This window comes from Drosophila elegans, unplaced genomic scaffold, assembly GCF_018152505.1.
Source record: "Drosophila elegans isolate 14027-0461.03 unplaced genomic scaffold, ASM1815250v1 contig_814, whole genome shotgun sequence".
Taxonomy (NCBI): domain Eukaryota; kingdom Metazoa; phylum Arthropoda; class Insecta; order Diptera; family Drosophilidae; genus Drosophila; species Drosophila elegans.
In genome coordinates, this window is record NW_024546167.1 from 17023051 (window position 1) to 17043124 (window position 20074).

Below are 20074 nucleotides of genomic sequence, written 5' to 3' on the forward strand. Positions count from 1 at the left end.
AAAAGGTTTTTTGTGCAATTAATTGGCACAATAAAAAAGGCGGCTCTGCATTGTTTCGGTCTTGCCGGCGAAGAGAAGACCTCATTTCCCATGGCATTTGACGGGCGGATGGATTGTAAATGCATTATAAATTTTGCGGTGTTCGGTCTTGCGGAAAGTCTTCGTTTTCCTCGGCTCAGTCAACTTGCAACCGCAGGCCACATTTATAATTGTTGCAAGTAAGAATTTTGGCGTCCTGCAATTGATTTTGTTTTGCGAAAAATAATTAACTAGCTAGAAAAGCCTTAAATTTACCGCCATTTTTGATATCGATATTTTTACGTATCGATATTAAGAATCCTACAAGTCCAGTGTTGGCAACTAGCTGACTGAAAAAAAACAGCTAAATTAACCCTAAACAATAAGGAGAATTAAAATAAATGAATTTGAATTCATTTTATTTATTTTATTGAAAAAATATAAGCACGTAAATGATTATATAGAAGAGATTTTTAAAACATCTAAAAAATATACATAACATCGAAAAGAAATATTAATACCCTCATTTTATAATGAAAAATAAATACATATAAACTAGAATCCGGATCAAATAAATAAAGCATTTCAAATTAAATAAATAATTTTTCAAGTAGCTAATCTCTAATAACAGATATGTAGATTTGGCGGGAAACTTGCCAAAGTGGCATCTTCTCCCTCCGATAGCTTTTCGATAGACCGCCTGCGAAGCAACCCTGTTGCGAGTATTACTTGCACTTCTGCAAAATCAAACGAGTCGGCTTTGTGTTTTTTGTTGCTGCTTTCGGCGAGGGACGGAAATTACACGTAAAACTATAGGAAATAGGTGATATTTGCCCCCGAATACAGAGTGTCTAAAACCCCAAAGGTGAGTACTGTCAACTCTCAGCTTTTTTCTATTGTTTCTAACTTCTGTTGGTATTTGCATCCTCATCCTCGTCATTCATCCCATCCGGATAGTCGCATAAAATGGATCGTCTGCTACGTCTTGGAGGCGCTATGCCACAGGCCGCCCCGCCCACAGATGCGCCCGTCGTGGACACCGCCGAACAGGTGTACATCTCGTCCTTGGCCCTGCTCAAGATGCTCAAGCACGGACGAGCGGGCGTGCCCATGGAGGTGATGGGTCTGATGTTGGGCGAATTCGTGGACGATTATACGGTGCAGGTCATCGATGTGTTCGCCATGCCCCAAACGGGCACCGGTGTCTCCGTGGAGGCCGTGGATCCCGTCTTCCAGGCCAAGATGCTGGACATGCTGAAGCAGACGGGTCGACCCGAAATGGTCGTCGGCTGGTACCATTCGCATCCTGGTTTCGGCTGCTGGCTGTCTGGCGTCGACATCAACACGCAGCAGTCCTTCGAGGCTTTGTCGGAACGCGCCGTTGCCGTAGTCGTCGATCCCATTCAGTCCGTCAAGGGCAAGGTGGTGATCGATGCCTTCCGCCTGATCAACCCCAACATGCTGGTCCTGGGGCAGGAGCCGCGGCAGACCACCTCCAATTTGGGTCACCTGCAGAAGCCATCCGTGCAGGCCCTGATCCACGGACTCAATCGCCACTACTACTCGATTAGCATCAACTACCGTAAGAACGAGCTGGAGCAGAAAATGCTCCTCAATCTGCACAAAAAGTCGTGGAAGGATGGCCTCACGTTGTCCGACTACAACGAGCATTGTTCAATCAACGAGGACACCGTGGCCGAGATGCTCGATCTGGCCAAGAACTACAATAAGGTGGGTCATGTCATCTGGTTGGTGATTCATTCATTGTTGCATTGTTAAGTGTCTTCAGATCAGGAAGGCTAAAACCTTAACAACTAGCCAGCTTTTAAATGTAGTTAAAACTCTCAAAGATCATAGGTTTTTTTTGTAATCATAGCAATGACAGGTTTTTCTTCTGCACATTTATTAATTTTATGCTTCTTAAGAATTCTAAAAAGAGGGAACTGAATAGCAAAGGCAAACTAAGGACATGAATTTTGTTTTTAATATTCAATTCTTAACTTTCCTTTCAGTCTCTGGAGGACGAGGAGAAAATGACGCCTGAACAGCTGGCGATCAAGAACGTGGGCAAGCAGGATCCCAAGCGGCATTTGGAGGAGAAGGTGGACAAGGTCATGCAGAACAACATAGTCCAGTGCCTGGGCGCTATGCTGGACACCATAGTTTTTAAGTAAATTTTTGCATTTGCTCTCCTCAAACAATTTCCCCTCATCCCACAAAAACCGCTAAGCTAATCGTATTAAAAGATAAAAACAGCTTTTGTTTAGAGCAAAGTTTTACACAAAGCGAATTTGGTTTTGTAATGGTATAAGGATTACTATTTGGGAACACTCCAAAGACAAATATTGGGAGATCGCTGAAAAGTGTCAATTATCATGGTCATAATCGTTTTATTATTATTTTCGTCCAGACAAACTAATATATAGTGGTATAGTAAATAACGAAAATACGATTTAAAAAAAAAAAACGTTCGTGACACGACAAAAATAATTAAATGGTATATTTTTTCCGAGCTTGACGGTATTTTATAAAATAAAAAGCAAACATTTTCGCGGTCACACTGCGAATTCTTGAAATTCAATAACAAACTGTTGGATGGCGTCCTAAGTTTACAGCGAATTTCATACAATTGCGTCAGATGTTTAAGATAGATTTCTAATTCCTTTCAGCTGCTAACTTAAAATGGCTGGATCAAGACCATTTTTCTGGATATGGCTAAGCTGGATGCTAATATCAGGCATTGCAGCTACAGATCCCAATGTCGAAATTTTCAACCGGATGCTTAGTCAGATGGACCATAAAGGCAAGCCCTGCCAGAACTTCTACAACTCTTCGCAAAAGAATCTCGAATGGGAAGAGCCACCGACGGTAAATGCTCAGTTTCAAATCCTATTCGATGGACTTAAGGACCAAATCTTCGAGGAGCATAGCTTGGAGGAGAAATTGCGCCGCTTCTACGAGATTTGTGAGGCGTCGTCGAAGCTCCATAGACCGTTGAAGTATTATGACCTGGTACCACCGGGTGAAGACATTCAGTGGCCCCATCAGACACCCCCAGGTATCGAATGGCCCAAAGAGAAATTTCAATGGATGGAGACACTGGCCAGACTTCGTCGCTATGGCCTGAATGACGTCATGTTTGGGATGACCGTAAGAGAAGATCAAGACAGTAGTGCCAACACCATAGTGGTTATTGAAAAAAAGTATGATTTTAAATTCCGGTTCATTGAATCAATACATCGTCTTGGCTTGTCCTGCAAGTTTGTAAATGAGTTAGTGCCTTTGGATTCTGCCCTTCAATCGCTATTCAAAAACGATATAAAGTGGGAAATGGATTCCGCCAATGCCCAAGAACGACGGATAAGTCTAGAGGATCTGGAGATGTATTATGGAGTGTCCTTGAGCAAGTACCTCGAGATCGTCTTCGGTCGCCGCTTTCCGCCCAACTTCGAAGTGCAAGTGCAGGATCTGTACTACATCATGAGGCTCCAGGAACTATTAAGGACCTTTGATAGCCAAGTGGTAGCCACTTATCTAGCTGTACGCTTTCACTTCTTCACAATGTTCTCGCTGGGAAAGTCAAAATATGATGTAAGTAATTCCTGTGTGAATGCCGTTCGCTTTTGCATGGAATTCGCCAGTAACTTATTGTATGAGGAACGCATACTGGGTCGCAAAAAGTTATGGAGCTACCGGAACCAAGCCGAAAAGGTATTCGAAGCCATGCGCCACCAGCTTGCCGTCCGCCTCGAAAGAAACTCCCTAAACCTGACGGCACCAGAGATCACTTCCTTGCAAAAAAGGCTGAAGAGCTTTAGTCTGAGCATTGGAAACCTACCAGGAAAAGCGGGCCATCGACGTTTCGTAGCCGACTTCTATAAGGATTTGGAGTTCGAAGACGACGAGGCACTCGATAGTGCCCATCTGAAGCTATTGCAGTTACGCACGCGTGCCGAGTTAAGTGCACTTGACCAACCATTGGCCAAAGTCAGGAGGTACATCCTGCATACCTATCCCATCTCAAATCATTTTTTCGAATCTGCATTCGAGGAGAATGGAAACACAATATATCTGTCCTATGACATCCTGGCGGATCCCTCTTTCGACCCCAACAGCCATGACATATTTAAGATGATTCCGCTGGCCATCCGCTTTGGCGTCCAAATTATGCGAAGTTTTGGCATACGCAATTGTAAGGGAAACGAGCTGAATCTGCTCCATATGTTCGATGACAACCAGCTAAATACCGTCGGCCCTATTTGCATAGACATTGGGCATCCAAAAAGGTTGCAGCACTTGCGGGAGTTGTATCTCCTAAACCTGAATTTAGCCCATGAAGCCTACTTCGCAGAGGGTTCAAAGTTCAGCCAAAGGCAGCCCAACTTCACCACAATGTCACTGAAGGAGTTGTTTTTCTTCAGGTTCGGCCAGAGCTCATTTGGTAGCACTTTGTATGAAGAAAGCGATTTGGTGATGGGAAGTCCTCCCATTAATGCCATGGTTACGCTACCCGCATTTGTTCACGCCTTTAACTGCCCAGATCCTGGACAAGTACAGGGAAAAACGCTCAAGCCATTTTTTTGATAAGTAAACTATCTATCTAAGAAAACGTTGTCTACCTCATTGTAGTTTAAATACAATACAAAACAAATTTGATATAATCAATAAAAAAAAAATCTTTGACCGACTGTATTTTAGTTTTAAGCAACTTTTAATTAAATACAGAGCATTTATAGAAACTTAATTTGTTACCTTTAGGGGGGATTCAAAACGAATGTGTTTTTTTAAAGGGGACTTAACTCTTTTATTTACTTCCTATATTCAATTTTCAAAATTTATTAAAAATTATATACTGTCCGTATTCTAAAAGTCCCTCTAGTTATTTAAGAGTTGCAGAATTTTTTTTGTTTAGAAACAAATAAGTACAAATAAAATAACTAATGACAACCTTTCCCCAAAAAAAAGCGGCTGAAAGTTTTCTTTATCTATAGCTATCTTCAGGTTTTAAAAGGAATCGCTTTCTTAGAGTGGACTAATAAGTCTGTCGATCAAGATGTAAGGATATCTCCTAAGGATTTAAGGGTTAGTTCTATGTTCAGATTGCTGCATCTATCGAAATTCTATAAGTCTCCTTAGATTTTTTCTTTGCTAGCATTTACTGTCGAAATTCTACAAGTCTCTCTAAGATATTTTCTTTGCTAGCATGTAAATAAATCATTTTTAATTGTTAGAATTTTACAAAAAGAATAATATATTTTATTTGAACATACGTAGTTGTTAATTTATTGCTTATATATAAGTACAGATAGACCTAAAAACTAAGCGGCGGCCACTGATGTCAAAAGTATCCCCACCTCCATTTCAATCTTTCCAAAAAAAAAAAAAAAGACAGCTGTGGGTTGATGTTTTTGCCGCCACTGTGTTTTCCAATCCAAGATGGCGGATATGGAACAAATGATGCATATTTAGGCCCGCTCGCCTCGGATGCGCCTGGCCAGCTGAATGTCCTTGGGCATAATGGTGACGCGCTTGGCATGGATGGCGCACAGATTGGTGTCCTCGAAGAGACCTACCAGATACGCCTCGCTGGCCTCCTGCAAATTGCGTATGAATTAAGTGTTCCACGTTATTACATGTCCGGGTGAAATAGTCGGGGGGGTAAGATTACTCTACCTGTAGGGCTCCAATGGCAGCCGACTGGAAACGCAGATCGGTCTTGAAATCTTGGGCAATCTCACGCACCAAACGCTGGAAGGGCAGCTTGCGGATGAGGAGCTCCGTCGACTTCTGGTAGCGACGAATCTCACGAAGAGCCACTGTTCCGGGACGATAACGATGGGGCTTCTTAACGCCACCCGTTGATGGAGCCGATTTACGGGCAGCCTTGGTGGCCAATTGCTTGCGGGGCGCCTTGCCTCCGGTCGATTTACGAGCAGTTTGCTTGGTACGAGCCATATTTCACTTGGTTAATGTTCTAACAAATTAATTGGGGCTTGCAATAGAGTTGACAATTGACCGAACTGTACGAAATTTTCACGTCGAATGAATGGAAAAAGGGAATGAAAGGGAGGGGAGGGTTTACGCGCGGTGGTCGGAGTGTGACCGTATTTTCTGTAAACACATATAGGGTATTCCGTATATGGAAACAGTTTCCAGATGTTCCAAGCAAAATAAATGTTATAGAACCTGTTTCGAGATGTTGCAAACAAATTTAATGTTATAGAACTCAAAAGAAATTTATTTTAATTTTTGTAAGAAATACCATGAAGATATATTTACATTTTTTGCAGACTTTAAAAGACAATCATAAGCTAATTTTATATAAGTTAAAAGAAAATATATAGGAGTGGAACGGTAAAAGAAAATTATATGATAATATTTTTATTTTTGAAATATTTATCTTAAGAGTATAATAAAATTTATAATTTTGGAAGAAGTGTACATTGTTTCAAATCATTTTCATTATCTTGAATCGAAACTTGCCAATATATTTGTTAAATACTAAAATGCTTAAAATGTTTGGGAAAAACTGCGATGTTTTATAGATTCATTTTATGCAACTTCAAAGAAGCCAATTAAAATAAACAGGCCATACAAAAGTGGAACTGTAAAATCGGAAATAATTTTTTTAATTATTTTGCCGGGAAAATAATATTTTATTATTATATTAATTAAATTAATTTCCAATAAAATGAAAAAAAAAGTATTTCAAAATAATAGTACATTGTTCTACATTACTCATAAATTTAAATTTTAAATTTAATTTTAGGTATCACTTTTACCGATAACACAAGCGATAAACGAAGGCTTGCTCATCTCTAGGCGAAAGTTTAAAACATAGCGGGACTATCACGCACACAACTCGTATAAAAGCTACATATTTGTGAAAATTGACTGCAAAATGTCGGACTACGAATTTGGAATATGTCCGTATGATAAAACCCACCGCATTATGCTGTTCCGGATGCCCAAGCACATCGTCAAGTGCCAGAAGAACTACCGCGGACCTCCACTGAAGATCTGCAAATACAACGCCACGCACCGCGTTTTGGACATGGAGGAGCACCTGAAAGAGTGCCCATACTATCTCCGCGCCATCGGCTACCAGTCTGTCCAGATAGCACTCACCACTCGCATTGCACCCATCCAGGAAGATGGACACGATGTCAACACAGCACTATAAACTGAGATACTCCAGATACCCCCAATTATATATCTTTATACCATATATAATGTATATGACTTAAAAGAAGCTCCTTGAAGAAGCGCATACATATGTAAAATCATTTTTAGTTTGGTAGCAATCATGTTATGATTAAAACACATTTCCGCTGAGAATCTTAAACTAGAAAAGCAAAAGTTTTGGTATTTACAAGCCTGTTGCTCTCTGTTGCATTGCACAAAGCCTGGTGTCAAATACATTCGTCGTCTGGCGTTCAAAACATTTGCAGGCACTTTTCCACAACTATTTACAGCCTAAGATTAAGTCTAAGACTAGCTAGGACAGCATTACAATTACACCATGTCTAGGTCCGACTCTGCCGCCTCCTCGTCCAGCAGTTTTCGTTTGTCCGTGGATTTGGCGGTGGCATCGCTTAAGTTAGCGAGAGGACGCACCTTGCCAAGATTAACGACCGGACTCTGGGTGTAGAGATATATGGCGTAGGAGACCACCGCGATGGCCAGGGCGGTGTTCATGTAGATGGGTATGGAGAATAGGAAATAGCACAGCACCGCCGTGAAGAGCAACTCCAAAGCGCTGGCGAAGGTCTTCAGTATGGAGTTCATGTACTTGAGAAAGAAACTTGTGACAATGCCAATGGCCGCATTATTTACAATGATAATCAGGACACTGAAACGCATAATACTGCTTAAATTGTGAGGACTAAAGGCATCCAGAAGTTCGCCGCGCAGCAGCAGGATAACAGCATTGCAGACAATCGAGTCCAGGTACATAAAGACATTCTGCACAAAGATATTCACGTCGGCGCCCTTGTCCTTCAGCAGATACTCGTTGTAGACGCCAGCCAGACAGGAGCAAATGGTCTGGGCCAGAATGAAGACGGCACTCAGGCTGAAGTCAAATCCGGACATGTTCTTGCCGTGCGCCTGTGGCGCATCAATCGCTGTTCGATTAATTGAGCTCTGTTGGATGGCAGCCAACTCGCTGTCATCATTGGTATCGCTGTAGAAACTGCCAAAATCGATCTGTTTCATCATACAGCCCAGTGTCAGCATTATCAGAGAGATCCACTGCCTTTGCGAAAGGTACTTTTTAAAGATAATTTGGAACAAAATGCCCGTGACAACGACACGTAGCTGAAGCAGCAGATAGTAGGTGGTCGGATCGAAAGTGGCCAAGTTGACGAATGCCAAATTGTTGTACAGGCAGTACAGGAAGGCGGGCACCATGTACAAAGCCAGGACATTGCGGTCCTTGTGGACATCTCGCACTAGGGAGCGTAGGTTGTGGCTGCGTAGAGAAAGGTCAAGGTTAACAAGTAAGAGGGAAATAAGTATCTATATTTCTACTTACTCCCGGCAGTACAGGCACGTGGAAACAATCAACTTAAAGACCTCGGTTAGCAGCACAACCGTGACGGTATTGTAACCATATGAGTTATTAGATTCCTGGGAAGCTGTGACAAAGATGCCTGCAAAAGATCCAAATTAGGGTGGGGCTTCGAATGAGATAAGCGATCCACGAGAGGATTACATACCCTGCCCTATAAATAGGGACATGTACAGCAGGAAGATCACAAATGTGAGCTTGGTGGGGAACAACTCTCGCCAATTAGTTGACATTTTTGCGAATTTGCCAGCGTTGCGTTGCTAATAGCAGACCAAGACTAACTTCACCCACTTCTAATCGCGGCTCCAGTCCACTGGCAACAGTTATCAGTGTTCCGCTTGTTCGTGACAAGCGGGCCAGTTTTCGGTGTTCTAGGAAATGAAATATGTTTCAGTCGCTTTGGTTTTTCTCTGATAAACAAAAGTTGTATTTTGGGCCCTTTTTTTTATCGCTTGGCCAACAGCTGATTTCACAGCACTGTTGCAAAGCGGCTGCAGGTAGTGTTGGTAAACGCCACATTCTGCCGCAGCCGAGTTCACGTCGTTGGGTCTTTTCGCTTACAATTCGTCAACATTAAACATGGCAAATCGCGCAAATCGGCATGCTGCCCGCACTGAGGAGTCGGATAACACCATAAACTATGTCCAATGCGATGGACTGGTGAGTAGAGCTCCTGGCCAAAGGATGTGGCAAAAATTGGCCCGTAAAAACCGGTGCGGAAGCCGACAAAGTTGTTGCCACGCGCTGGCTCAAAAATTTGCTTGCTTTGGGTGTGTGTGTGGAGACATGGGCGTGAATTGAAAGGGGTTCAGAGGCCGGTTAATCATTAGAAATAATAAACTAATTTCCATGGTAAATCTTAGTTTAAAAGTGTTTATAATAGTTTAAGTCCCCTTGCGGGTTTTTACTTTCGAATGCAGTTCGATATTGGCATAAATAGGCAACTAATTAACTTCTTTCAATAACCTCGCAATCGTATTTAAAAACATTTCTTGAAACTGAAGACATATTAGGCTGTACGTCTTGAAAACAAGTAAACAACACCCCGAAGCCCCTGTACGAAAGCATGACAAGTGGAATTTTGGCAACTAATTAATACATTTTCCTCCCGCAGGCCGTCATGAAAATGGTGAAGCACTGCCATGAGGAATCGAGCAACATGGACCTCGCCCAGGGCGCCCTGCTCGGTCTGGTGGTGGACAAGTGCCTGGAGATCACCAACTGCTTCCCGTTCCCCAAGAGCGGCGATGAGACCATGGACGAGGAGATGTACCAGCTGACTGTGATGCGTCGTCTGCGCCGCGTCAACGTGGACCATCTTCATGTGGGCTGGTACCAGAGCTCCGACGTGGGCAACAGCCTGTCTCTTGCCCTGCTGGAGTCGCAGTACCACTACCAGACCAGCATCGAGGAGTCCGTTGTGGTGGTCTACGACACGCAGAAGTCCTCGCGCGGATTCCTCTGCCTGAAGGCCTACCGTCTCACGCCGCAGGCCATCCAGATGTACAAGGATGGCGACTTCACGCCCGAGGCATTCCGCACCCTGAAGGTGGGCTACGAGAGCCTCTTCGCCGAGATCCCCATTGTGATCAAGAACTCGCCGCTGACCAACATTATGATGAGCGAGCTGAACGAGCTGCTGCCCGAGGACAAGGGTCACAACTTCCTGGATCTGGGCACCGCCTCCGTGCTGGAGAACCAAATGCGCAGCCTGATCGAGCGCGTCGACGAGTTGTACCAGGAGGCTGTGCGCTATAACAAGTATCAGCAGGTGGTCTTCAAGCAGGATACGGTAAGGAAACTCTTTTTGAAAAATAATGGTTTAAAGAGGTTTTGGATAGGGTTTAGTTATCTTTTGATTTTGAAAAGGGAACTAACTAAGTTAAAATATAAATTAGCTAATTACTTTAAAAGTTAATTATCGCTGTTGCCTTTTTGACAAAAACTAAGTATACTATAAGCTATAACTATAATATATATATATTTGTTTTTAATATTATTTTTTTTTAATTGGTAAATAGTCATTTTAACCGCAAATGTAAGGTATTATCCTTATTATTATTATATTAAAATGTATATATATATTAATTACTTATTTAATTTTTATAATTTTCTTTGATTTTCCAGGAGAAACACCGTGCTTTGGCCAAGCTGGCAGCTGAGAACGCCGTACGCACCTCGAAGGGCGAGCCCACGGTGGCCGAGGAGGAGGTGATCAAGCAGTTCCGCCCCATGCCCGTGCCCGCCCGGCTGACGGCCACCATCACCTCCGGCCAGATCAACACCCATGCCCAGCACATCGCCCAATTCTGCTCTCAGTCGCTGGCCAAACTCTTCATCACCGAATCGCTGCAGAACGCCAAGGAAGCCAAGGAAATCAAGTAGACTAGCTAATGTTAAACGTTTTTTTAATCTGAGGCAACATCCATAATTCACAAGCCCAGCATCTGCGCACACCGAGATGGCGAAAATAAACCAAAACAGCATTAAGTGTGCTTGGAAGCGAATTTCCAGCTGACTCTGTTCTCTTTGTTGTCTTCCTCATCATGGGCTGAGGACATTTTTCATTTAAACCGCCCCCAGCAAAACAGTTGTTACTCATGCTCTTGGCCTCTTGGCCGTTCAAAAACAACCACCAACATTGTGCTACCGGTTTTGCTCTTGCGCACACCGGTTGTTTGGTTTCAGTTTTTCGTCGGATTTTCCGGGGTAGTGTTGCAGCCGCTGACGACATCTACACACTTTTCACACACGCCAGGCCCAGCAGTTTTTCCTTTGGTTTGTTCATTTTCGCTTCGCGTTTTGCTAGCCCGCTTTTAATTAGTCTAAAACCAAATAATCACTAACCCAATGGCAAAATGCTGTCCTATGACCTCAACGAACGCCTGCTGAGTGCGGTGCAGAATGCAGATTTTGAGCAGGCTTTGGGCTGCATCATGCAAGGTGCACAGGCCTCGTACGTATCGCCCACTTGCGGACGCACCGCCGTGGGCACGGCGGCCATCCTGGGCGACGCCGAGCTGCTGGAGCTCCTGGTGCAATCCTGCGAAGAGCCCGAGCTGGATGTCTTCCATCAGTGTGAGTTTTACGCTGGCTAAGATAATCATCTATATTATACTGAAAACACTATCGGCCTCATAAATTATGATAAAGCAAGCAGCTACTTCCGGCAAAATAATTAACACAAAATTGAGTGCTTTTGTGGTAAACATAAAAAATGAACTTATGAAACGAAAACCTGCCTTGAATTGGCACAGAGCTTTCCCGCAGATGGACAACAGCTGGCCGAAAGAAAATCGATGAGCAACCGGAAGGGGCTCGACTCCATTAAATTACAATTTTATTAGAAAATTTGGAAATTATCGAAATTAAAGTTAGTTTTTTCAACCCCAGAGCACAATGCATTGGCCATCGTATACATATTTATCCGAAAGTAACAAATTTTAACCTCCCTTTGTCTAGCTTAAAATAAGTTGATTAAACAAAGACAAGAAAAAAATTTATTTTAGACGGAACTTTTATGAACAAAATTATTGTTATTATTTGTTTTTTCTCGTCTTTTATCTTTTGAAATTAGTTAAAATTTAAAACTAAAAATCCTTCGTTCTTTTATTTATTTAAATTGAAAATAACTAGAATCCTTTGTTGCATCAATAGATATTCTAAAAATTAATTAAAATAAAAATGACATACCGAAATTGCAATACTAATTAAACAACTTAAGGATTCCTCTACCGTTCAAACTAAAACATAAAAAATGTGTCTTAAATATAAATACTGGTTTATTTTAATTTAAAGAACATTTACAAGCACAGTCAAAACCTTCGAAATTACATTTTCAAAAAAAAAAAAATGCATTTATATTTAGAAATAATTTATTTTGTTGTAAATTTTTTTTTTTTATTCATTTTGTATTGTAAGTTAAATTTGTTGTTGTGCCTCTACATTTTTTAAGCGTGTACCCAAATGACCCACATCCGCACCGAGCAAAATGCCAACGCAGAGAAAACCAAGTGAAGGCTGAGAGAGCTGAATAACCGGTTATCGTTGTGTTGTGGGCCAGCCATTGATAAGAATAGATTTTTTCGAAAAAAATTTAAGTTGCAACGGCAGAAGAACGAGAGACTTCTAGGTGGCAAGCAAGCGTTCGAACTATTTGTATAAGAATTTTTGAAAATTTTATTTCGAATTGTATGAATTTCAGCTCACGTTGATAGTCTGGAAATCGAGCGAACACCCGAGGGTATGGAGAAACTTGAGTGGGTGGATGAGTTCGAAAGTTGTTCTGACAGTGGAGGCGTTGGCGGAGGAGAGGACAGCCAATTGTATCAGTATTATGCGAAGACCTTCGAGAATACCGGCGAGTTCATATCCCAGTGCTGTGTGTCCTGTCGGGAACAGGATCCGCACCTCTACGACGCCGATTTGGCCACTCCGTTGCACTATGCCGCCTGCTGGGGCCACGAGGAGTGTGTACGCATCCTGCTGGAACACAGTGCCCCCATCAACGTGGTCAACAGCGAGGGCTATGCCCCCCTCCATGTGGGAGCGGGTTTCGCCGGAGTGACCAAACTGCTGATCAAGCATGGGGCTCTGGTGAATGCCAAGACCTTGAGCGATGGCAAGACCGCGCTGCATGTGGCCATCGAGAGCAAGTCCATGGAATCGGCCCGATTGCTGCTGCAAACCAACATCAATATCAACGACACCGATGATGAGGGTGAGACCCCGTTGATGACGGCCATTGCCTGCAGTTTGGTGGATCTGGCCCAGGAGTTGGTGGAGCGGGGAGCTCGTATTAACCTCCAGGATAAGCAGAATCACACTGCCCTGCAGTACGCCGTGAGGGGTCGTCATGGCCAGATGGCCAAACTGCTACTGGAGCGTGGAGCACGTCGTCTGGCATCCCAGCATCTCCTGCACTTGGCAGTGGAGTACGATGACCGGGAGATGGTGGAACTCCTGCTGCAGTACGGCGAAAGTTTGTCCGTTCGCGATGGTGACAACCACACGCCCATCATGCTGGCCATCCATCTGCAACGGCCCGAAATGTTGGAGTATCTGCTGACCGTTGCCCAGGAGCATCGAAAGCTGGGCCTCTATCCGGATGTCCAGGACGAGGGTTTGGTTTTGTTTGCCGTGCAGCAGATCGCTTGTGCGAAGGAGTTCAGCAGCATCCTGCGTGTTTTGCTGGCCAAAGTACCCAGCGCCCGCGAGGATTTATATGGCTCCTGTGCTCCCACCATTGTGTGTGGCTTGATCTACTGCCAAACGCCGTTGTCGCGGGCCATCAACCTGCATCGACTGGAGCTGGCTGAGTTCCTCATCCACGAGGGCTGCAACCTGGCGCAGATCTGTCGGGAGCATGTGGTCAATGAGCTACGATCCAATTGCTCGGCCAAAAGTCTGGCCTTTGCAAGGTTGCTATGTAAGTGTATGGTAACAATTATATTGAATTTTTAATTAAACACCTAATTAATTTACAGGCAATGCTGGCTTCCAGTTTCCGCACAAACATCGAGCTTTGCCCAAGGATTGGCCAGTAGCCCGCCTGGAATTCGAGTGTGAAATGTCCTCATTTGGCAGCCAACCGCGATCACTGCAGTCCCTCGCTCGTCTGGAAATCCGCCAGCGCATCCTGAAATCCCTCCGAACGCGGCCAGAGGTGCAGCATAAGTACCTTGCTACGCAGAAACGCTCCTCGCTGGGCAGGATCGTAGATGAGTTTGCCATTCCCGCGACATTGAAGCTCTACCTCAGCGACTTTGCCGAACTTCCTCTCGTTGGGGGAATGGAACCGGCCCGAAAACCTGGTGTAAGATGTGCCGAGTCTTGGGATTGAATGCGCTTTAGGAATTTATTCAGATTATATAGGTTTTATAGTATGTATGGTTATATGGTATGTATTGGCGACGAGTGTGTGGAGGGTTGTGTTAGGACTTTATAATAGTTTCCTTAATTCTGAAACACCAGATTAATTAACACCTTCGTTACACGACTCTAATGTGATATTAACATTCTTATAATGTATTTCAAATTTAGAACAGAATTTCCACACAAATTTCGTACTTTTAAAAGCGTCTTCTGTGTGTACATCTTTTTCGGGCACAGAGTTAACTAAATTATTTGCACATTTCATGTTTACTAGGCATGTATGTATATAGTCTATATATATATATATGTTGATTTATATGATGTATCTACTAGGTTATTTGACTACGCCAATGTTAAGATTACTTTTCCATATACAATCGATCTCACACACACAATGCAAACGAACAAAGTAACGTATGCAATTTTTAAGGTAGGATTTTACAACGATATCGGGTGCAATTTTATAGAAAACGTGTTGACAGACTAAATAAAAAAAATAAAGTTTTAAAGGAAAAACGTTTTAGTGCTTAATTTATAAAAAAAAATACATTTACGCAGAACGGTAGGGTAATGACAAGTCCTTTTAGGGTTTCAGCAGTAGCTTGAAGTCGTCGTTGGCGTTCTCCATGATGTATTCAAATGCAATTTTATTCTTGTTATCCTTAATCAGCTTGAGTGCGGGTTCCTGCTGCAGCAGAAAGCGACACACCTCCAGATGGCCACGCATCGCAGCCCGATGCAAGGCACTCTGCCCGCACTCGTCCTGCAGCAGAAGATTCGCCTTGTGCTCCACCAGTAGCTTAACAATCTCCAAATGTCCTAGGGTATACAAATGTTAGTATGATAATAACATTTATTTTTAATAGTGGCCTCTCTTACCCATCATGGCTGCTCGGTGCAGGGAGGTGGCTCCTGCCTTGGTCACAGCATTCACATCTACTTTGCCCTCATCGAGAAGTAGCTTACAAATTGGTTCATTGCCATTGCGGGCCGCATAGTGCAAAGCCGTATAATCGCAGTCATCCCGAGCCATGGACTGGCCCTTCTTGATGAACTCCCTCACACGTTCCACTTCGTTATAGATAGCTAAACAGTAAGGGAAAAGAAATTGTTAGTGCACGACATGGGTTTAAGGATGAGGTTATTCTTACCCGCATTCCAGATGCCCCGATCAAAGTCCATGTCGCTGAGCGTCTGCTGTGCCGGCTGCGTCTGCTTGTGGCACTTGCAGTTGTCCGCGTTGTGGTGATCCATTTTAGCCTGCTGATTATTTCGAGTGCTTCGTTACAATATCGAATTCCTTGCCTTTCCTTGTGCTTTCGTTTCCAGTTGCTTGACGGTGTGACAGTGTGATTCCGGCCAACTAATTAGACCTCACGCTGCATGGTCCAACAAATCTCGGCCTCTCCGCAACTGCAGACAACCTTGTAGCTCAGCTGGGCCAGAGTGTTTAGCATAACCATCGGTGGCACTGCCACCATAATACCATTGACGCACGCCTTAACTCCGCTCTCGAAGCGCTTGGACAGGGCTTGAACTTCGGCCTGATTCAGGCCAAAAATGGTGCAGGTGTAATCGTGCAGCGATCCCTTGACGGTGATGTAGGCGAAGTTGCCCTCCGACTGCAGAATGGGCACCGGAATGGTCACCACATTGGCAGGTATGGCGGCGGTGGCGGCGTTCAAAGATGCCGCCGATGCCGCGGACACAATCGCCGGAGGTTGCTCGCTGCTGAGATTCTGAGTTTCCTTCTGCTGGGTCACGCCCTCACTCATAGTTCGTTCGTCTTCTGGGACTTTGGTCAGTCACCTCCTTCACTCAGAGTTTATGTTTTGGAACAGTATTCCCTAGGTTGCTATAGTTTTTCACACTTAAACACGAACACGCACACGCCGCACACAATCTCTCACACACACAAAATTATACAATTAGAGTAGGGTTGTTGGTTGTTTGCTGTTTTTTTTTCTTTCCAAACTGGGTCCCTATTCGGGTGAATCCACCTTGTGATAGTTGCCTAAACTGGCTGCCTCACGGCCAATGTTCGATAGATTTTCTCGCACTACAGACTCTGCCTCTAAAGGTTCTGGTTCGTCGAACTCCTTGCGCATCGTCCACATATACTCGTTGTAATCCTGTTTCACGGCCGTCGACGAGCTGGCCACCACACGAAATCCCAGAATCTGAAAGTAAAAAATGCAGACAAATAATCCATGAGTCACTGGGTAATTGAAGGTAATGGTTGGGGGAAAATGCTATTAGCTGATTGCCTGGGTGGACACAAGGATTACAAAAATAGTATTACGTATCTACTAAGTTCTCACAGGTTGGTTCTTCAATCGATTGTCTGTTTCACTGAGTTTCTAGAGTTAAACAAATGTTCCAAAAGGTATTTAGCTGTACCTTAAGTTCAAATTTCGCTATTCTAGACGATTTATCAATGTCTGCTAAATGATTGTTGAAATGACTGGTTGGCTTAGTAGATAACTATTATCAATTTAAATCAGACAGTTATAAATTGGATTTTCAAATTATTAACAATTTCTATTTTGTCTATTATGTCTTCAATTGAAATCATTTTTATCACAAAACCGATCGAGATAAAGATATAACTTAATTAAGAAAATAAATTAAGTATTGGCAAAATTTATGATCTGAAGTCGATCATCGTTGGTAAAGCCTAACATATTTGAGTACCTTAAACACTTGCTATGATCAGAAGGGTACTCACTTCTAGCGCCGATAGAATCCGACAAGGATGCACTAGGTAGACGATGGTGGATTCGTCACTGTAGCCGCCGCAAGAAAACTTATTCAACTGCTCGATGTCGTCAGCTGAAAGTATTGACGTGTGGGTGGGCAAATGGTTATCAGATGTGAAATTGCTTTTCTTTTCGTTAATTGGTGTGGCTAAATGTTTAAACAGGGCAAACAACAGATAACACGGCTGGGACGGACGGTGACGTCAGCCCAGGGCCATTGTCTTTCGATGTGAGTGTGCTAATTAAGCAAAAAGCCAACAAATATCAACTGCTGTTTCATAATAAAATAAAAATGGGAGTTTCTCGTGTGTTCTTTGTGCCTACATCCCAGTGCAATGACTTCTGCCCAGCTGACAGATAAATGTTTCACAAATATGCAGCGGAATTAAGTCGATATATGCGGTGTAACATATGTACGTACGGATGTGTATATATAAACAGCAGACCCGGTCTGCCAAGCGAACTGCACGCAGCGAAAAACAAATCCAAACTGGCGATTGAGACTCGTCTGCGGGAGCAAAACTTCGCACAGTGTCGGTCGTAAAAAGCGAACAGGTGCGGGGTGGTGGGTTTCTAGGGCCAATTGCCATGCAATTAAAGGGCAGCTGTTGATTTAATGGAAAAATAAACTACTATTGCCACGAACCGCTTAAATATTGCACAATCGTTATACCATTATTGAACCATTTTAAGGTAGATTTTCAAGAAAATATGTTTTTCGTCGCTTTGAACGAAGATTGAAAAATATGTTATGTGGATTTGTATTAAGTCGATTTAAAACCAGCTCAAAAAATATTTTAAAACGAAATTTTCTTTATATTTGGTTAAAGTAATCTTCGGATAACTTTGATTTGTGTTTTGATAGAATTAAATTATTACGTTTGTTTAGTTCTCGTCAAATCAAGGTAGTGAAGAGTGAAAATATAAGTGCCTAATGAGCATACAATAAATAAACATGCTTCATATTTTGACCGCTGTTGTCAATTCATTCAAAAATGTGTTATTTTTGAGGAGTAATCCTCATAAATAATAATAGTGTTTCTAAGCTTTAATAAAAAGCATGCAACTAAGACGCAGCCTAAATAGAAAACGAAAGTAAGCCACAGGGTGTCAAAAATAACTAACTGACCAAAAATTATACAAAAAAAAGATATAAAGAAAATAACGGCTAGTGGCAGGTTTATCTACCCGCCACTGTCTAGCCATTCAAAAAGTGTTTTTTTCGTAGTGCAAAGTGGAAAAACCGAAACTAATGCTCAAAAAGCTAGCGTGCTTTGCTCGTATGCATGGAAGTAGTATATCTGTGTGTTCGTATCTGTTTGCCAAGCTCTCGAAATTAATTGTGTCGCAATAGTAAACAGACGACAAAACAAAAGCGAAACGAAACGAAAATGAGATATTGTATCTACGGGCGTTGGACAAACTGAACTAAACATTACGGACTTTTTTGGCTTTACCTTTCAATCCAGAGACGAGCACTCGCCATGGATATTTGTGGCTGTAGGAGGCTAAGTTCCCCCGTATGATAATGTACGGCATTTGGCCTGATTACTGCTGGATATCTGCGGATTAATTAGCGCGGGCGTGCCAACGAAAGGCCGTAAAACGTAAGTGAAAACAAATGAGATATACGAAGTTATATACGCAAAAACCAAACGAAATGGGGCAAAAAAAAAGCTCGCTGTTGCGCTGCGGAAGGTTGGCTCTCGACTGAAACTAAAATCGGGCTCGCCTCTTCGCCCAAGAGGTTTTCCCAGCGTTAGCTTAACTGTTGTGGCTTTTACTGCGGCTTGGCTGGTGTGCTTATTATTTATAGGCAGGCGTCGCGCAGCGTGGCTGTGGCTCTCTGAAATGGTTTGCAGCTTTTTATTGGATTAGCCTACGGTGTAAGGTGGCAGATACCCAAATGACAAAGTGACGCATTCGGCCAGGATAATCATCAATGCGATATAGGATAGTGCTACCCAGCGGCGAGGGCGGAAAATATTTTTAAAGGGATTGGGGAGGGAATATGCATATTTCCGTCAATAGTTCAATGGTCCATAAACAAGTCAAATAAAAAAATCAAATCTTAGCCAACTTTTTTTCTTAAGTTGCGACTATTTAAACCGATTTCCAACTTGTGATGTATCTAATATAACACATTGTATTGTTTATCAAAAAACCCTATAAAAATTACATTTTTGTATCCATAAATATATAGATTTCCTATTTTTATATAGAAAAGTTTACATATAATAACATTTATTATAAATATGTATGATGGTGATTGCAGAAACCGCATTGATTTTGTAAAAAAACAAATTATATTGTTTCAAGTTAAAATTAAATTTGTATGTATTTATGGAGTTTAAAAACAAAAACCAATACATTTTTGAACCTCTGCTACCGAATCCCCCTGAAATGCCATTAAAGACACCCATGTGCGGTTCTCTTTCTCGCTCACACCCGCTATAAAGTCATACCCCGCGACCAGTTGCATGTCAAGCTTAAGTCAGGGACTATAATTACGAACCTGACCGGTCGACTAATGAGTAAGTAGTATAAATAATAATAAAATAAAAATAAAAGCCGGTCAACAACTCCTACACCCACACACTCACACTGATACAGGGGGCTTGCACACACACACAAACATAGCGAGTCCTGCCAAAAATACGAGCGCTCAAGTGTCCTTTGCGTGTTTGGGGCACACAAAATGAACGTAAATTATGATCAAATTTCCAAATAAATAAACGCGCGGCTCGAAACGAGACTTTTGCCACACAGCTGTCGCAAAATGATGTCATTTGAATTTAATCATCTGCGTTTGACTTTTTCTTCATGATATTTTCATTGTCTTATACTTTTT

At 42.7% G+C, this 20074-nt stretch overlaps 10 protein-coding genes across 11 annotated transcripts; 5 read left to right on the forward strand and 5 right to left on the reverse strand.

The window, feature by feature from the left end:
• Positions 1-746: 746 nt before the first annotated feature.
• LOC108148073 (26S proteasome non-ATPase regulatory subunit 14) lies at positions 747-2303 on the forward strand. Its single transcript, XM_017274926.2, has 3 exons — positions 747-883; positions 976-1749; positions 2031-2303. The coding sequence occupies exons 2-3, from the start codon at positions 985-987 to the stop codon at positions 2190-2192; spliced, it is 927 nt and encodes a 308-aa protein (XP_017130415.1). The 5' UTR covers positions 747-883; positions 976-984; the 3' UTR covers positions 2193-2303.
• Positions 2304-2586: 283 nt separating this feature from the next.
• Positions 2587-4762, forward strand: LOC108147847. The gene has a single exon (XM_017274605.2). It carries the CDS (start codon positions 2701-2703, stop codon positions 4600-4602), a length of 1902 nt encoding a protein of 633 aa, XP_017130094.1. The 5' UTR covers positions 2587-2700; the 3' UTR covers positions 4603-4762.
• Positions 4763-5272: 510 nt separating this feature from the next.
• Positions 5273-6072, reverse strand: LOC108148017 (histone H3.3A). Its single transcript, XM_017274852.2, has 2 exons — positions 5692-6072; positions 5273-5612 (listed from the first exon to the last, which is right to left on the reverse strand). The coding sequence occupies exons 1-2, from the start codon at positions 5971-5973 to the stop codon at positions 5484-5486; spliced, it is 411 nt and encodes a 136-aa protein (XP_017130341.1). The 5' UTR covers positions 5974-6072; the 3' UTR covers positions 5273-5483.
• A 773-nt stretch (positions 6073-6845) lies between these two features.
• On the forward strand, positions 6846-7309 carry LOC108147812 (protein D7). The gene has a single exon (XM_017274555.2). The coding sequence runs from the start codon at positions 6920-6922 to the stop codon at positions 7199-7201; it is 282 nt and encodes a 93-aa protein (XP_017130044.1). The 5' UTR covers positions 6846-6919; the 3' UTR covers positions 7202-7309.
• LOC108147789 (UDP-galactose transporter senju) lies at positions 7305-9077 on the reverse strand. The gene is made up of 3 exons (XM_017274528.2): positions 8739-9077; positions 8555-8672; positions 7305-8491 (listed from the first exon to the last, which is right to left on the reverse strand). Exons 1-3 carry the CDS (start codon positions 8821-8823, stop codon positions 7534-7536), a joined length of 1161 nt encoding a protein of 386 aa, XP_017130017.1. The 5' UTR covers positions 8824-9077; the 3' UTR covers positions 7305-7533.
• A 42-nt stretch (positions 9078-9119) lies between these two features.
• LOC108147792 (eukaryotic translation initiation factor 3 subunit H) lies at positions 9120-11097 on the forward strand. Its single transcript, XM_017274531.2, has 3 exons — positions 9120-9250; positions 9705-10382; positions 10718-11097. The coding sequence occupies exons 1-3, from the start codon at positions 9170-9172 to the stop codon at positions 10973-10975; spliced, it is 1017 nt and encodes a 338-aa protein (XP_017130020.1). The 5' UTR covers positions 9120-9169; the 3' UTR covers positions 10976-11097.
• Positions 11098-11286: 189 nt separating this feature from the next.
• LOC108147784 (ankyrin repeat domain-containing protein 17) lies at positions 11287-14498 on the forward strand. The gene is made up of 3 exons (XM_017274524.2): positions 11287-11668; positions 12795-14018; positions 14077-14498. Exons 1-3 carry the CDS (start codon positions 11449-11451, stop codon positions 14430-14432), a joined length of 1800 nt encoding a protein of 599 aa, XP_017130013.1. The 5' UTR covers positions 11287-11448; the 3' UTR covers positions 14433-14498.
• On the reverse strand, positions 14434-15725 carry LOC108147804 (ankyrin repeat domain-containing protein 39). The gene is made up of 3 exons (XM_017274545.2): positions 15616-15725; positions 15344-15550; positions 14434-15283 (listed from the first exon to the last, which is right to left on the reverse strand). Exons 1-3 carry the CDS (start codon positions 15716-15718, stop codon positions 15048-15050), a joined length of 546 nt encoding a protein of 181 aa, XP_017130034.1. The 5' UTR covers positions 15719-15725; the 3' UTR covers positions 14434-15047.
• Positions 15726-15819: 94 nt separating this feature from the next.
• On the reverse strand, positions 15820-16242 carry LOC108147809. The gene has a single exon (XM_017274552.2). It carries the CDS (start codon positions 16237-16239, stop codon positions 15832-15834), a length of 408 nt encoding a protein of 135 aa, XP_017130041.1. The 5' UTR covers positions 16240-16242; the 3' UTR covers positions 15820-15831.
• Positions 16243-16366: 124 nt separating this feature from the next.
• On the reverse strand, positions 16367-18785 carry LOC108147807. Of its 2 annotated transcripts, XM_017274548.2 has the most exons (4): positions 17897-17914; positions 17645-17828; positions 17193-17296; positions 16367-16644 (listed from the first exon to the last, which is right to left on the reverse strand). In XM_017274548.2, the coding sequence occupies exons 1-4, from the start codon at positions 17897-17899 to the stop codon at positions 16447-16449; spliced, it is 489 nt and encodes a 162-aa protein (XP_017130037.1). In that variant the 5' UTR covers positions 17900-17914; the 3' UTR covers positions 16367-16446. The 2 variants fall into 2 exon arrangements, with proteins under 2 accessions (XP_017130037.1, XP_017130038.1); XM_017274549.2 differs by lacking the exons at positions 17645-17828; positions 17897-17914 and adding an exon at positions 18681-18785.
• Positions 18786-20074: the final 1289 nt, after the last annotated feature.

Bases quoted from the DNA above. Each gene is read 5' to 3' on its own strand.
- LOC108148073 (XM_017274926.2), top strand. From the start codon at position 985: ATGGATCGTCTGCTACGTCTTGGAGGCGCTATGCCACAGGCCGCCCCG. The intron at 1,750-2,030 runs GTGGGTCATGTC...CTTTCCTTTCAG, and splicing joins TGGCCAAGAACTACAATAAG to TCTCTGGAGGACGAGGAGAA.
- LOC108147847 (XM_017274605.2), top strand. From the start codon at position 2,701: ATGGCTGGATCAAGACCATTTTTCTGGATATGGCTAAGCTGGATGCTA.
- LOC108148017 (XM_017274852.2), bottom strand. From the start codon at position 5,973: ATGGCTCGTACCAAGCAAACTGCTCGTAAATCGACCGGAGGCAAGGCG. The intron at 5,613-5,691 runs GTAGAGTAATCT...CGCAATTTGCAG, and splicing joins CTGCCATTGGAGCCCTACAG to GAGGCCAGCGAGGCGTATCT.
- LOC108147812 (XM_017274555.2), top strand. From the start codon at position 6,920: ATGTCGGACTACGAATTTGGAATATGTCCGTATGATAAAACCCACCGC.
- LOC108147789 (XM_017274528.2), bottom strand. From the start codon at position 8,823: ATGTCAACTAATTGGCGAGAGTTGTTCCCCACCAAGCTCACATTTGTG. The intron at 8,673-8,738 runs GTATGTAATCCT...GATCTTTTGCAG, and splicing joins GTCCCTATTTATAGGGCAGG to GCATCTTTGTCACAGCTTCC. The intron at 8,492-8,554 runs GTAAGTAGAAAT...TTCTCTACGCAG, and splicing joins ACGTGCCTGTACTGCCGGGA to CCACAACCTACGCTCCCTAG.
- LOC108147792 (XM_017274531.2), top strand. From the start codon at position 9,170: ATGGCAAATCGCGCAAATCGGCATGCTGCCCGCACTGAGGAGTCGGAT. The intron at 9,251-9,704 runs GTGAGTAGAGCT...TTCCTCCCGCAG, and splicing joins ATGTCCAATGCGATGGACTG to GCCGTCATGAAAATGGTGAA. The intron at 10,383-10,717 runs GTAAGGAAACTC...TTGATTTTCCAG, and splicing joins TGGTCTTCAAGCAGGATACG to GAGAAACACCGTGCTTTGGC.
- LOC108147784 (XM_017274524.2), top strand. From the start codon at position 11,449: ATGCTGTCCTATGACCTCAACGAACGCCTGCTGAGTGCGGTGCAGAAT. The intron at 11,669-12,794 runs GTGAGTTTTACG...TATGAATTTCAG, and splicing joins GCTGGATGTCTTCCATCAGT to CTCACGTTGATAGTCTGGAA. The intron at 14,019-14,076 runs GTAAGTGTATGG...ATTAATTTACAG, and splicing joins GGCCTTTGCAAGGTTGCTAT to GCAATGCTGGCTTCCAGTTT.
- LOC108147804 (XM_017274545.2), bottom strand. From the start codon at position 15,718: ATGGATCACCACAACGCGGACAACTGCAAGTGCCACAAGCAGACGCAG. The intron at 15,551-15,615 runs GTAAGAATAACC...CTTACTGTTTAG, and splicing joins TCGGGGCATCTGGAATGCGG to CTATCTATAACGAAGTGGAA. The intron at 15,284-15,343 runs GTAAGAGAGGCC...TGTATACCCTAG, and splicing joins GCACCGAGCAGCCATGATGG to GACATTTGGAGATTGTTAAG.
- LOC108147809 (XM_017274552.2), bottom strand. From the start codon at position 16,239: ATGAGTGAGGGCGTGACCCAGCAGAAGGAAACTCAGAATCTCAGCAGC.
- LOC108147807 (XM_017274548.2), bottom strand. The intron at 17,297-17,644 runs GTACGTACATAT...CAATACTTTCAG, and splicing joins CTGTTTATATATACACATCC to CTGACGACATCGAGCAGTTG. The intron at 16,645-17,192 runs GTGAGTACCCTT...TTTTACTTTCAG, and splicing joins GGATTCTATCGGCGCTAGAA to ATTCTGGGATTTCGTGTGGT.